Source organism: Ambystoma mexicanum, chromosome 4p, assembly GCF_040938575.1.
Source record: "Ambystoma mexicanum isolate Mex_15411 chromosome 4p, UKY_AmexF1_1, whole genome shotgun sequence".
In the NCBI taxonomy this organism is placed as follows: domain Eukaryota; kingdom Metazoa; phylum Chordata; class Amphibia; order Caudata; family Ambystomatidae; genus Ambystoma; species Ambystoma mexicanum.
The window spans coordinates 1,108,908,990-1,108,924,846 of NC_090927.1; the positions used below are offsets into that span (position 1 = coordinate 1,108,908,990).

At 42.9% G+C, this 15,857-nt stretch overlaps 1 protein-coding gene across 1 annotated transcript in view; it reads left to right on the top strand.

Moving 5' to 3' along the window:
* The window catches only part of ARHGEF33 (Rho guanine nucleotide exchange factor 33), a 554,915-nt gene that overhangs the window by 364,375 nt on the left and 174,683 nt on the right, over positions 1-15,857 (top strand). Inside the window, exon 13 of the mRNA XM_069606701.1 lies at positions 12,502-12,585. Within this exon, the coding sequence (XP_069462802.1) occupies positions 12,502-12,585 (84 nt within the window). The remainder of the gene's footprint in view (positions 1-12,501; positions 12,586-15,857) is intronic.

Here is a 15,857-nt window from a genome sequence, read left to right on the forward strand (position 1 = left end):
ATGAGTGACATCAATTGGGGCAGTGCAGGTGTTATTAAGATCTTTGACAAAAGGGGCAAGCATAGGCTTGGCAGGTGTTTTCCTCTTCACCTTCTTCCCTTTAGCACTTGACAGGTACAGAGAAAGTAGGAGGTGCCCTACTGGTTCAGCAGAAGAGGCAGTTGTGGTGGTTGGCATGCCACTGTTGCCTGCTGTTTCCCTGTTACAGGGGTTTTTCGATGGAAGCTGAAACATGCATTAATTAGTGCACAATGTCTAACAATTGTCAGCTACGATTTCGAAGATTTGTGTTCCACATGTCTGCCTTACACTAAAGTAGGGCATACTGCAAATATTTTTTAAAAAGTCAAACTTGAGAAAGATTCACTTTTCAATGCCAAAAGAATGATGCATATTTAGGAACATGCACAACAGCAGCATAGGGACAAAGGAATCAAAAATATTAATCAAAACAAACGCAAACTTCCACAACCCCAATACACAGACACACACAGGCATATACACACACAGGCACCTATCCAGTCATACAATCTAGGCTCAAAGGGACAAAAATGAAACAAAACATTTATGTGAAATGAAAAATATTTAACACAACACCTTAAAACATCTGCAACCGCTAACATGCACACATTTTTCAAGGACAGAACATGTATTACTGTTTTTGTACATGAGCAGAAGAGGCAAAGGTCAAAAAGGAATTAAAAATATTCTGCAAAACACATGAAAACATCTACAGGCCCAACATACTCATAAGCACACTCACCTAATGAGCTCCTGAACGATCATTTATTTTAATATTTGCACAATTTTATATGCACATCAGAGCCAGCACAAAATAATTGGTTCAACATCCAGAAGTCCTCAAACCAAACAACTCAACAGAAACCCCAGGAAGCGAAATGGAAGGGGCTAACCGATTATCCGGAGGCAAAGAAATACAGAATCGTCGGACAACAACTAAGAGTGCTTGATTGGATATCTTTTCTTTTGAGACTTTTGGGTTGTTAAGACGAAATTCTGATTTGCTCCCTAGTGAGAGAAATCCACCAGCTATTTCCAATGCATACACTAAACATAAAGGTTGATGTAGAACAACTGCTTTGTGTGCTATACAGCCCAGTTTAAAATGTGTCCTCGCTTTCAAAAGAAACCAGTGCAATTCTGCAAGGACATTTGATGTGATCAAATGTTCATTTCCCAGCTGCCAGGTGGGCAGCATTATGTAAAGATGAATTCTAAGATAGCAAATTACATTTACCGACCCCGGTCAAAACAGGGTTACCTTCATTAATGTGTGATGAAGCCAGGGCCTATACTGCAGAAATAAATAGATTAGAGGGAATATACAAGCAGGTGGTCTTTAGCAAGGAAAGTTCATGTCGGTTTTAAAAGACACGTTCTGGTCTATACAGAAACCCAGAGATTTGGCTTATCTAGCCAATGATGTTCCAACTTCCCCAGAAGCTCACACATGTATAGGACATGTCTGTCACCATCTTAGTTTGCTCTCCACAATGGCCCTGGCCAGGCTCTGCTATAAGAAACCATGAAGGTGAGAGCTCATTCCCTGCACTAACTGAGAGGGAGCTGAATACACCATAGTGAGTTGCCCACCAGCAGTTACAGGCTATCACATGGACCTCTTACTTACTTCCCCAGGATCCTGGTCTTTTCTCCCAATCTCTCTCTCTGTCATTCGATATTCTCTCCACAGATTTCCAGTGTGCTTGTTCTTAACTCCTCTCCCTCCATGGAACTATCCCAGGGGTTTGTGTCAATATCCCTGGTTTTCTAACACCCCCAACCTGCCACATTCTAATCTGCCTTCTGTTATGTCACACTTGAATTCTTCCCTCCACTTTTTTTGACAGGGCCATATCACGTTCTGCTCGGGTGATGTCAGACATGTATAAGGTTTCCCTATAGGCTCACTCATGCATGTGGCTCCTTAAATATGTTTTTCTTTAGAGGATAGTCTTCTAGTGGCATCTGTTTTGTTAATAGGGTGGATAACGCAGTGTCTCAGTTCTTAGTACCTGTATCTTTCACTTTCGTGCAGGTTCTGTTTGCATTAGTCAAACGATTTAACTTTATTTCTTGTGAACATGTCCTCTAGTTTTCTGCATCCCCTTGTACCATCTATCAAACTCTTTATCTAGTAAAGCTGGAGTGATTGTGTAATTTCACACCTAGAAACACTTGTGTACAGGCGTGTCCAGCATTATCAATAGAGATTGGTCGTAGCTCCTGTTTGCTTTCTCCACTCCTTATGTTATCGGTGGTGGATCTATTTTGTATTAATCCATATTGGTCTGGATCTACCAGTCCCTGCATAAAAATGTCTTGCCTCTTAACTATTACTTCAGTGAAGATTTTTATATCTATGTTAAGAAGGGATATGGGCATGTATGAGGCTCAGAAGGTAGGGCGTTTCCCTGTTTTGGGTATTAGAATTACATTGGTTTCCAATATGGAATTAGTTAGGTGGCCCCCTCCTCTAAAGTGATTAAAAAGAGTCACCAGTTGGTCAACCAGGATGGTGGACATTGTTTTATAAAAGTCTGCTTTTAATTCATCTGGACCTGGCCTTTTCTCTGATTTTAAACCCTTAACCGCCTCCAGAATTTCCCTTCTTTCGATGGGAAGGTCTAGCCATTTCCTCTTTCCCTCTGACAATATAGGGGAGTCTAAGTATCTATCTTGCCCCTCCTCATTTGTTTTCTCTTGTGAGAACAGGTTTTGATCAAATGTCCAGAAAGCCCCCCTTTTTTGTTCTTCTTCCCAACTTGTTATCCCTTCTAGACTTTTTTGTATGTAGTCCTTGTTTTCTTTGAATTTTAATCTGTTTGCTAATAGTCAGTCTGCCTTATCTCCCTTTTCATAGAAGGTTTGTTTGGTACTTAGAAATAATTGTTCTGCTCTGCCCACTCTAAGCGCATTAAGCTGATCCCTTTTTGCCATCATCCTTTTGTAAATAGCATGTGTCTGTTTATTTGTATATGGTCTCTCTAAAACGTCTAATTCCCCCATGAGATAATCATCCGACTTTTGTCTAATCTGCTTTAGTGTGCAGCTGAGGCTATCTAACTGCTTTGTGCCACAGCCTTGAGAGCATCCCAATGGTTTGTCAGTGACATGTCGTGTGGAGAGTTTGTTTTTAAGTAATCCCTTATTGTTTCTTTCAGGTTTTCTCTCACCATGTTGTCTTTTAGCAGAATTTAATTTTGGACGCACCTGTTCCTTACTTTTGTGTCCCTTTCAGTTGAGATGGTTCGCAGCAAGGCACAGTGATCTGACAATGTGCTACTTCTTATCTCTACTCAATTTAAATTTATAAGGCAGCTAGCTGAAGTGAACATATAGTGAATGTGGGAGTGTGTCTTGTGTGTGAATGAGTAATGGGTATAGATGTTCTCATTCAGGTGTAGATGTCTCCAGGAGTTTGATGAGTCCCAAGTCTTCTATTTCCTGCCTTAATCTTGTTGAGGCCTCTCTCACCCCACTTGCTTTCATTTGTGATGACCTATCTAATTTTGATTCCATGACAAGGTTGGTGTCCCCTGCTACATAACAGTTGCCCTCTGCAAAGGTCTTCAGTAATTTCAGAAATTACAGAAGGAATTTCTCATAGCCTGTAAATGTCACCTTCTTAGTTCACAGTATCCCTTTGGCTATCATATATCATCCCTCTTTGTCTCTCATGAAGGCCTTCATCTCAAACCTCAATCGTCTATGAAACAGGAGGGCTACACCTGCTTTCTGCTTGTCTTACTTGCATGAATTTGTGTATTAACTTGTTTGTGGCGCACTCTAATTTGGTCGGTAGTTAGCAAGTGGGTTCCTTGTAGTGCCACTATCTCTGCCTCCTCCCTCATAATCTCCCTGAATAATCGAGCCCATTTATGTGGGCTGTTCAGCACCCGCACATTACCCAACCAGATACAGAGAATTGAACTATCTTGGCTAAGCTTTATCTTTCTACCGCTCATTGTCTCTTATTGTTTCCTCTTTCTTGAGCATTTCTCCCTCTCTTGTATGTGTAGAATCTTGAGGATTACTAACAATGCCATTTACTATCCCTATCACTTCCTTACCCCAACCCATATCTCCCCACTGTTGTAGCATACTCACCGTTTACAACACATTTTCTACCTTCCACAGCATATGAAATAATACCTTCACTGCCTCCTCCCTTCTATAACAATCCCCTCCTCTGTTTCTCCTTCATTAAGTCCATCGCAATTCCCTAAATGAGTATTTATGTAGCCGATATTTCTGGTCCACATTTTATATATCCAGTAGCTTTTGCTTACTATTGCTTACTATATCATCTTGACTGATATATTATTTTGGGGATGTTCAGCCCCATGCAGAATCCTCAGTACCTCTGTTCTGTTCTCCCAGCTTTTGCTGCTCGACTGTTCAGTTTGTAATTCTGTCTCCCTATTTTAGTTATTGATGTTGAGGGTTCTTTCATGTCTGTTTAATAGTCCATGTCGAGGCCTAAGACTTCTTCTCCTTCCTGTTTGTCAAATATAGTCATCACTCTTTCGATACCGTGGATCGTGCCACCTTGCTCTCCCGCCTGGGCCAGATTGGTGTTTCGGCTCAGGTACTGGCCTGGTTCGTTTCCTTCCTGGCTGATAGATCCCAAACTCTTTATCTTCCTCCTTTCACATCTAAGTCGTGTCACCTTAGCTGCAGTGTTCCCCAGGGGTCTGCTTTGTCCCCCATTCTTTTCAACATTTATATCTTTTTGTTGCTGCGCTTCATCCGCTCCTTCGGCGTAAGGTGCTATTCGTATGCCAACGATACTCAGCTTCTGATCTGTCTTGATCTTGATCACTCTGAGGTGTCAGTGTGCCTTCATAAGTGCCTGACAGCCGTGGGGGAGTGGATGAGCCACAACTGGTTGAAATTGAATGGGGGCAAATCCAAGGTGTTGGTGGTGGGTTCTCCTCCGGATCCCTTACTTTGGATTTATTCATTCGGGCCTTCTTCCATGGGCTCGCTCCCCGTTCCCTCAACCAAGGTAAAAAATCTTGGGGTAATTATGTCTGCCAATCTGTCCATTGCCGCTCAGGTATCAGCGATCTTCCAGACTGGGCATTTTCAGTTGAAAATTTCAACAAAGGTGCTCCATCTGATCCCAGCTACGCTACGTCCCCCGGTGGTGGCTGCCATGATTCTGAGTAGGGTGGACTACTGCAATTCTCTTTACCTTGCGCAGCCCAAAGGGGTTGGTAGGCCGACTACAATGTGTCCAGAATGTGGCGCCCGGGTGGCAACAGGTACCCCCTATGAGGCTCATATTTCCCCCGTACTACGTTCCCTTCACTGGCTCCCAGTAGCCCAGTGTATTCAATTTAAAGCACTATTTATAGTTCACCGTGCTCTTCATGATCAGGGAGTTGAGTATCTGTGCGCTAAGTGTGTGCGCTATGTCCCGAACTGCCCCCTTTGGTCAGCTGCTGCTGGCATGCTGTGTGCCTTCTTTTCGCCTCATTCAGGTGGGGGGTCGGCCTTCTCGATTGCAGAAGCGTAGTTGTGGAATACCCCCCCACTATCTATAAATTCCCTGTCTAATCATCTGGTCTTTTGGAAAGCTTTAAAAACTCCTCTTTTCTGATATCTCAGCATTCCTTGCCCTAGTGTGTTGCTCTGTTTATAGTAACCTGCCTCTCTAGTGCCATGATGCCTGTGGACGACCGTGCGCTATACAAGTGAACATAACATAACATAACTCTCTTACCTAGTTTAAATTGTAACCCGAACAGAATGTATCTGTATCGGATATCTCATCTACTGAGCTCTTCAATGATGGGTTTAACCATTCTCCTCTTAGGCTTTTGGGGACGTTCAGCACCCTGCCGAGTCCTCAGTACCTCTGTTCCGATGATCATCTTCCAGCTTTTGCTGACCAAAAAGGCCAAAAACAAAAACACCAAACAATATTGTGTCATTTTTATAAAAGAATACATTATCATTTTATTATTGTACCAAAAAATAGATAACATTCATATTCAGTCTGTATACACCAGTACCAGATATTGGCTCATATTACAGATAAAGTGCATCACAATAGAAATGCATTATACACCCTTAAAGCAGACCATCTGAAGGGTCCACATCGCATACAAACGGGCAAGACCACCAAAGGCCCAAATCGAGTGAAGGGGATCACTCAAGGGATCACTCACGAGGGGAAAGGGGTTTCCACCCATGTGTATGTGATATCCTAACAACAGTCTAGGAGAAATGCAATCACAAATTTTAATAATGCAAATTTAATAAAAAGAATTACACAGATAATTGAATAGAGGTGCCATTCGTCGACTAGCCTTGCGTAGGGACAAAAGAATATTCCAGAGTCAACCTAACACTTAGAAAGGAAAGTCATGTTGATAGTTTGGACGGGATGAGACCATCAAGCCGCATGACGTTTGATGCCCGTCTTCCTCAGGACAATACGCTACCTTGTTGTCAACAGCCTCAAATCATGACTGAATTCAATTAAACACAATACTGGAGACATAGATAGACAAACCCTAAATGTGGGTAGTCAAACCATTTCCTCAACCGGGCTGGCTGATCCCAATGTCATCCTTACAAATCTAGTGACGTATTGGTCCTACTATATGTAGATCACATTAAATGAATCTAATCAAGATTGCTGAAGTAGAAAAAGCCTTGGATGAATCAGGGCAATAGAAAGCCTTAAATATATCAAGGTGGTGACAATAGCATAAGTCACATAGCTCGTAGAGGCAAATGGATGGCACTGGTAACACTATTCCATCGCTGTCATGTCGCATGAGCATCAATTACGCATGTCCATGGGAACCCTTTCCTCGGTGGCCATCCAGACAATCACAACATTATAAAGTCATGGACTTTCACTAGTGTGTCTCTGGGTTCACTTGTTTTAGTTGCTCTCCTGATACCAACTCGGTGGACTCTATCAATCTTAATATTTATGCCTGAAGAGTTCTTCAACAGCTAATTAAATAGCTCACCGATGCATTATCTTATATCATCTGCTGCAGCTCCTTCCTTTAAAAGCTGTATGCTCAGATTCTCTGTCCTTGATCAGTTTTCTAGGTCATCAAATTTATTTTGGATGCTTTTAAATCTTTCCGCTATGTATTGTATTGTGGTAGTGCCTTTTCCCATTTGTATGGCCTCAAAGTGCTTTTTGATAGGAACGCCCTTAGGGACCGAAGTCCAGGAATGGAAAAGTTCTAAAAGGAGTTCTTCTTAAAATGTGTGTGCTTTTGGTCAAGATTATGATTTAGGAGGGCTGGCTAGGCTCCAGCAAACAACCCAAGAGATCAGGCATGTGGACGGGTGCTGAGGGAGGTCACGACAGAGCGCTAGTGCAGGAGACTCGAAATGTACCCAGCTAGACCAAAATGTGTCGTTGGTTGTCGCTGTATTCTAATGGCAGAAGTGTTGCGGCAAGACTGGTGTTTCAGTGCAAAGCGGTTATGTGACCAGCTAGATCAAATTTGTCACGGTCGTAGCTGCATTCTAGAGTGTGTGGATGGATAGCTGTGTCTGCGGCAGATGTTCACCGAAGTGGCGCTTTATTTTTTTACATACCTTAACCTCAGATTGAGCTTATCTTTGATGTTGCTGTGTCATCCGATCTCCTGTGGTGAAGAAAAAGACAGCTACATTCATAGACATTTCCAAGATCTATGGACAGACTACCCTCAAGTCTACCAAGTGCAATAGGCTGGTTGTCGTAGAACATCTTCTAGGTGGGGCAGACAGGCTACCATAGAAACTAGGCTAATGGAATAGACAGGTTATCTTTATAGTCTTACTACATATTTCCCACGTTCTACAAACCCAAGCCAAAGCAGTCTAATAAGCACAATATCAAGGATCCCTGCATGTAACCACTGTAGGTTACAATGGCTAACTTAAGCAAAGTACAATGGAGGGTCACCAACATATATCTTCGAGCATCATCAGCAGGCTAAACATGGTAGGCGGAAATGCTCTAAGTGTACCACATTTGTTAACCTGCCTCTGCTTTCTTCCAGTTGCAATGCTAGGCTACCTGCATATCTATATACAAACCCCATGGCTGTCCTTACAGGTATCGTAAACCGGCTAATATCAAACTGTCAGGTCCAGTACTAAGGCCCCGGTGCAGTGGCAAGCTATCCTGACAGATCTTTAAGCACAGAAGGGGCAATCCTAATACATCTTCTTGGTGCAATTAACAGTCTGTCCTCAAAGGGCTTTTGGTGCATTGGGCCGGTTCTCCCTATGATCTTCAGAGTGCTGGAGACAGTATATCATCCTAAACATCTGCATGAATGGACAGGCCAACAAAAGAGTGCAACACTATTCCTGCCAGGCCTGAAAATCCACAGAGGTTCAACAAACTTCCCATCCCCAACAATCCATTTAAGTGCAACACGTTTCCTACCCCAACATTGATCTAAGTGCATTGCTTTTCCTACCCCTAAAATCCATCTAAGTGCAGTACACCGATAACTCCGAACACATCTAAATGACCATCTTATAGAGTAATGAAAGAACCACACAGATTCAACTTTGGCAGAGTAGTGAAAACCAGTTAGGCAAATAGGCTAGATGCCCGTAGGTATGATATTTTAGGTAATTAGAGTAGTGGGGAAAATGCACCTAGGTTCAAGATATACAGTAGTAGGGAAAATACACCTAGATTCAAAATACACAATAGTGCGGAAACTGCAACTAGAATATAAAACTTACTTGGATTCAACAGTATAATGAAAGACCACTTAGATACAACTTGAGCAGTGTAATGAAAACCCAGCGAGGAGAGGGTGAGATTGCGCAGAAAGCAGCTAAATTAACAAATAAAATGAAAATGAAATTTAAAAGCAGACGCCAACCTGGAGGATGCCCTTAACTCACCCCAAAAGCATGCTGCTGCATAATTTACTTGAGGTGCATGCATGGGATCTGGGCCGTCGCTCTGTTTTTTCCGGCAGGCTGCACGGCCCAATCACAGTGTGAAGGGCGGATGGGAGGCAGAAGTCAAGGGAAGCAGGACGCGGGCCGGGTGGGGAGCGAGGAGAGGGCGAGATTGCACGGAAAGCACCTAAATTAACAAATAATATCAAGATGAAATGAAAAGGGAGTCACTGACCTGGAGGCTGCCCTTAACTCGCCCCAAAAGCACTCTTTGATCTCTCGAGATATTTATGGGAGCTTGTTCTCTAGTGTCAGAATCACACTTTCATTGCTATTGACTCTTACCCCTATTCCCTCCATTTCTTTGCTATTCACTGAGGTGGCAGCAGTTAACTCTCTCTTCAATGCAGTTATTTCTGATTTAAGGACCTGCGTTAAATATCCTTCATAGAGCGAACAGATGTGGATCAGTATTTACTTGGTTAGAGGTTCCGTACCACCAGCCCCACATGGTCTGTGGTCTTCCGCATTTTATTCCGCAGCCATTCCTTCTTCCACTTCTCTTGAATTTGGTGTATTACTTTACAGGAAATATTGAAATGGAGATTTTTTTTGTTTTTATTTGTTTTTTGCCATTTTTCCATTGAGCAGTATTAAACAATCTGGGACCCACTCTTCCCCTTTGTTTTGCAGTGCAGTTACTTTTCCTTAGGTTGTTAGTTATTTGGCTATTATTCCTTTGATTCTCTCACACGGTTGGGTCTCTCACCTCTTGTTATGTACACTCGGGCTTAGTCAGTTAACTCGTTACTGTGCACCGCTTTTATTTTGACTTCTTTGGTGTCATTGCAGCTGTTCTGTCTGTGAAGCTTTGGTTTATGTTGTTCTTGGAGGCCTCTCTAGGTTTCCTCACTGTGTACTGCTGCTCCAGTGTGATCACCACCCCCTGCTCCAGTGTGATCATCACCCTCTCCAGTGTGATTGTCACCTTAGCTCACCACCTGTTGTGTTGTTATGAAACACTCCACTCCTTCACTCCTTTCCACTGCGCATCAGCATTTGTGCCTCTCACTGTGCTTCCTCCATCCACCACGGGTATCGTTCGGCTATATTAGACTGCCGGCCCTTCGTGGCCAGGATCTTAGCACTCTGTGCTTAGTTATGTGGGTGGCGGTGAAATCCACCCTCTATCTCAGCTGCCGATGGCACTTGCCGCCTTTCTGAATGGGCCGCTAGTCTGGGTTTCTTTCTCCCCTGTCAGGGTCTTAATTGGGTTTGGAGGGGTTGAAGGCAAGAATCAATCATAATGTTACGCTCCCCAACTCATTCTTGGTAGTAGTTCTATTGGTTGTACTTAATGGTCTTTCTTTCGGTGTTCACTCACCAGGTGCCATCTTCAGGTCCGCCCAACGCTCTTTTCGGCTCACGGTTTTGGTAGGTCCTCCCTCTCTGTTCATCCATTGCTTGTTCTTTACTTAGGCTCAACAGACCTTCCCACAGGAGGGAGGCTATAGCTTGTATCTCAGGGTAGATTTCAATGCAGGGTGGGTCAGTACCTTGTCTCCTCACACCGTGCCTGCTCCATCGGCCATCTTGGCCACTTCCTCTGCAATTCTCAACTTGGCATTATTTGACAATATTTGTCTGCAATTCAAAAGACCCTGTTGGCACACATACCCTTATCTTCTGCTCAACTATGCTCCTGCTTCCATTTAACTTCCCACACACACCCACTCATGTCTCCTCTGCACTGACCAGAGGACTCTGGACCCCTGTCTTCCACCTGCTCTACCTGTTGAGTATATTCTTGTGCAATATGGACTGTTTTTGCTCTTTTGGGCACCCTCTTCTGTGTCCTGAAAAGGGCATTATTGTTTTTCCAGCTGTTTCTTACAGTCAGAAAATCCAATAGCTGTGTGCCTCATTGGGCAGTAAATCCAAATGGGCAAGGGAAAATGGTTCACTGAGAATGGAAAACAAGCATTGTCAAAGCCAACAGTTTTGGCTTTTGTGTAGGCATCGAACATGCATTTGGCAGGCACTGCTATCATGATACTAACTGGCCATTAATGGTAGTAGCTGTAAAGTGGTGTGAACACCTGCACATATATTAGCGGTGCCTTCCAAAGGCCTACCCCATAACTATACACAAGCCACAATTGTTTGATTTGCCAATATTTGTTTTAACAGGACTTCAGTGAAGGATACGCACACTACTATCAATAAATTAGCTAAAGGCACACTTTAAACATTTTGAATTACACCAGTAGTCCAGTAATAGATTTAATTAAGCATTTAGCTCGAAATAACATTGGCAGGCCCTTACAGATTACAGATTGATGTTAGGGCTTCATAGATCTATCCCAAACAGATCCCAAGAGGCTGTGTTTTGAGTAGGGAGGGGCAGGAAGTGAGTGGGAATGGCCATAGAGGTTAGCATGGCCATGGCTAGTCAATGGGTGGGTAGATATCCAAACAACTCCTACAAGCATTCTGTCCCTTCTCATAGCCAGTCTCCCACCTAGCTATTCTCCAATGCAATAGTTTAGGTGGCGTTCCAGCGCCACCTAATCGCCAGAAGTAAAAATGAGCTAAAGAAATAACCACACACAATAAATAAAAGGAGTAAAAGGGCTACCTCTGCCACAGAACCATCTCCAGATGTGATCAATGAGGTTGCTGCTGACCCTTTCACCTATATGTTATCTAGACTATGATCACTGCCTTGCTGTCACACCATTAGTGTGACATGCTACCATTGCTTACATGGCTGATAAATTAATCTCAGTCTAATTTAAATGATGGTGGGCATTCCAATGGGAAAATATGACAATGAAAAAAAAAGATTTTTCCATGCCTGTCTCCAAGTTTGAAATTGGAATGAAAGTGGGGCAAATGTCATCCATGCATAGCTTAGTACCCTGGAGAACAGGTCAAATCACTTGCAATTATTTATACTCACACCCTGATTTTCATTTGGGTGTAGATGTGTCAGAACCCACATCCACACTATTTTGATACATATTCTGTCTGTGGAATGGGAACCGGGGCAAACATTGGCACGTGTCTCCATCTGCATCAGCATTCTGATGCTGTTGGAGAGGCAGGGATCCCTGCGGACTCTACCTACTTTGTAGTGCTTTTTAGGTTCTTAGGGATCCACTGTAAAGGCACTTGCCATGATTTTCATGACGACTGCCATTGCATATCATCGTCCTGTGCACTTGCTTGCATGGCGGAGATCCAGTAGTATTTTCTGAATGCGGCGGAAACAGGTACGGGAACATGGAGTCTGCTCCGATTCCTGTGTCTGTTTAGCCCTTATGGGCAAAATGACAAAAATCCGGCAGGTGGGCCTCACATAGTGGAGGCTGTAACGGCAGAGTACTCTGCTGAATTATCTGCCTCAACTCAAATGTATTGGTCAGGAGGGACAATGTTACTCTATTAACATTAAAAATAATTCACAAGACAGGTCTCTCCTCAACTCTGCTAAGAATTTATGTTGTGTTTAATTTATAACCAATACTTCACATTCTCTGGATATGTCAGATGTGATTGGTCTAACCTATGTTTCTGATTCAGGTTGAAGAAGATATTAAGTCCGATCTATATGTACTACTTTTTCATGTCGTCCAACGTATTCCAGAGTACCTTATCCATTTACAGGTAAGAGGTCATCTACAAGCACGAGGCAACCGTACATCAATTTAGTAGCATCATGTGGACTCTTCAAACATATAGACTACATTTTGGTTAATGAATAGCATTTTAATTATCCTTAAGCAGATATTGAAAACACTCTCTCACTATCTCTCTCTATCTTTCTCTTTTTCATACCTATCTGTCTCTTAATCTGTGTCTCTCTTTCTTCCTCTTTCTTTCTCTCTCTCTCCAAAACCAAAATCCCTAAGAGCAGCTAGCATATATTCTGTCCCTCAAACCTTCCAGGGCCAGATTCTCTCCTACCACCCCAGATGATTACTGTGTACTGCTATACACACATTGAGACTGGTGAACATCACTATTTGCTACATACATATCGCGATAGACTCATTGTCCAACCATTACACCCTTAATACTGTGATTGATGCATACTCCTATAATTGCTGTTACTTAGGATACTCACCATCCGCTCGCTCGTTAGCGTGGCCACTGCGCTTGAATGCATGATTCTGCTGATTATGTATAGTACAATTATTACAAACTAGCACATAGTACTCATTGTCTGTAGTATTGACCCTCACAATAGTGTTGAGTCTACCCACGGCTTCCAAGTCGAATTAGCCTAATGCATTCTGCCGTTTACTGCACTATTTCAAATTAGAGTATTGTTCCATTGTGTGGCACCAGCCTAACGTATTTCAGCCCACTTGAATTAGCACAAAATATCTTACTGCTTTGTTGTGTAGCACCAGCCTTCAGCATCTCTGTCGAGCCCATCCACTGCTTCCAAATTGAATTAGCCCAATGTACTTTGTCACGTATTGCATCATCTCAATCTAGCCTATTGCATTGTTGTGTGACACCAGCCCTGGGCACCTTTGTGAAGCCTACCGACTGCTTTCCAGCGGAATTAGCTCAATGCACTATGCTGCCCATTGCATTTATTCAAACTAGCCTACTGTATCATTGTATCACACTAGTCCATGGTCACTCTGCTCATCCTGCCCATAGTCACAAGTCGAACTGGCCCACTGGAGTACTGCTTAGTGTGTTCAGCTTGAAACACAGCACTGTTGCTGTACCTACCCACGGCATCAGTCACCATACCGGCATACTGTTCTTGAGTATAAACAGTCCACCTTAGTATTACTGCTTACAACCTCCAACCTATTGTATCCAATCTATCCTATAACCAACTGCCACTCCAACGCGGCAGAGAGTACCCGCGTCTGACTTAAGCAATCCTTGAAGTGCAGACTATAACACTGCATACCTGTGGTGAGCAACCAGACATGTTCTCTGTGTTATTTATCACCATGTTCCCTCTTTGTATTATGCCAGATAGTGTACCTTGTTCAGATAGTCCCTACATTAAGTATGGAAATGGCCTCGCTAAACTAATCTGCCTCCGGCATCATCCCATCCCCTGTCCCACACCATTCCTACCCACTATACCTCCATTACTGCCTATCCAAAATAATGTTAATACCCCAAGTACCACTGAAAGACCCAAGATAGTACCACCCACTAAGCTTACCAAGCTCACATCCATGAAAGGCCAAACCACCACACCAATAACTTAACAGAGACAAACAACTATCCGATTCAGGGTACCACTAGACTACACAGACTAAGATCACACACCAACGCTACATCCACTAATTATAACTCAGCCAGCGTCCTGCCTAAACAACCTAAGCTCAACCCAACGCCCAATAACAAACAAGATAAGTCTCTCTCAGAAGCCACAGCTAAACATCTCATTACCATAGTAGAAGATCAAACCCTGATTACCATTCCAGAGCCACCCACAGATCTGTCCTGTAATATTAAAGGGGCCCTCATCAATGCCCGCTCACTAGGAGCACCCGCCATTGAAATTCACAACTTCATTATCGAACAACAGTTGGACTAACTCATAGTCACTGAGACCTGGCTGCACCAAGCATCTGGACCCCTTCTAGCTCTGGCCATCCCTCCAGATTATAACATTATTAGGACTGATAGAACTGATGCACAAAGAGGCGGTGTAGCTATAGTAGCCAAATCGAAGTTGCAAATTAGATGCTGCCCCATCGAAGAAATAGCAGGCTATGAACTACTTCTAGACAAACTCGCCATTGACCAGAAAACCACACTTAGCATTCTGTTCATCTACAGATCATCTAATATTAATACCCATCTAGACCTAGATATACCTTTGCTGCTAGCTCCTTTCATTAAACCCAATACCAAATGATCATACTTGGCGATATCAATCTAGGTTTTAATGATAAGCAGGACACGAAAGCACAAGCCCTTCACACCTCACTCACAGACATGAACTTCACTCAACTGGTGAATGCCCACACTCATATCAAAGGCCGAACATTGGATTGTATACTAACGCTCAATTCCAAATGATCCATTGAATCTATTATACCCCTCGATTGGACCGACAACTACAGCATACATTTCTCCATTACTAGAAAGGAAACCAGACCCATAATAACCAAAGTAACAGATACCTACGAAACAAGAAATATTAAAAAACTAACAGCTGAGAATTAGCCCCCATTATCACCAACGCGCTTTCCTCCAATATGGTCACTCTTATCACAAGGATTATTGCCTTACCACTACTATTGACTCGGTAGCGCCGTTAACAACTAAAACTCAACATGCTACCAAACGCACGAGCTTCTGGTTCAATGAGGAATTAGTCACGCTACACCGAACTAAAAGAGAGCTTGAAAACATTAATAAAAAATCCCCTTCTATAGACTCTGACAATGCTTTTAAAATTGCCAACAAAAAGTACAAAACCGCTATTATCACCCATAAAGCTATGCCATATAATACTCGTATCAGCAACTCCACCTCTAACTCCAAAGAGCTTTTCTCCATCCTCAAGGAATTGGAAAATCTCATTCCAGTTACTACCCCCTCCAACTCTAGAAAGGAATAGTGTACTACTATCCAAAACGCATTAGCTTCCAACATCAACCTACTCCAAAAAAAATCCTCACAAAAAAAACCTAGCTGAAAAAAAAAATGTTTTGAGAACTAATCTCTACAAAACTAAAGCAAATGCACACCCACAATTCCAATTCACCCCAGTGACCCAAGACACAATTGCTAAACTAAAATCATCTAACTGCAAAGGCGGCAACTTCCCAGCCCACTTAGTTAAACTCTGCGCCCCCCTCCCCACCCCCGCTATTACCAACTTTGTGAATGCCTCATTCAACACCAACACAGTTCCAGCTAGTATAAAAGAAGCATGGATGACTCCA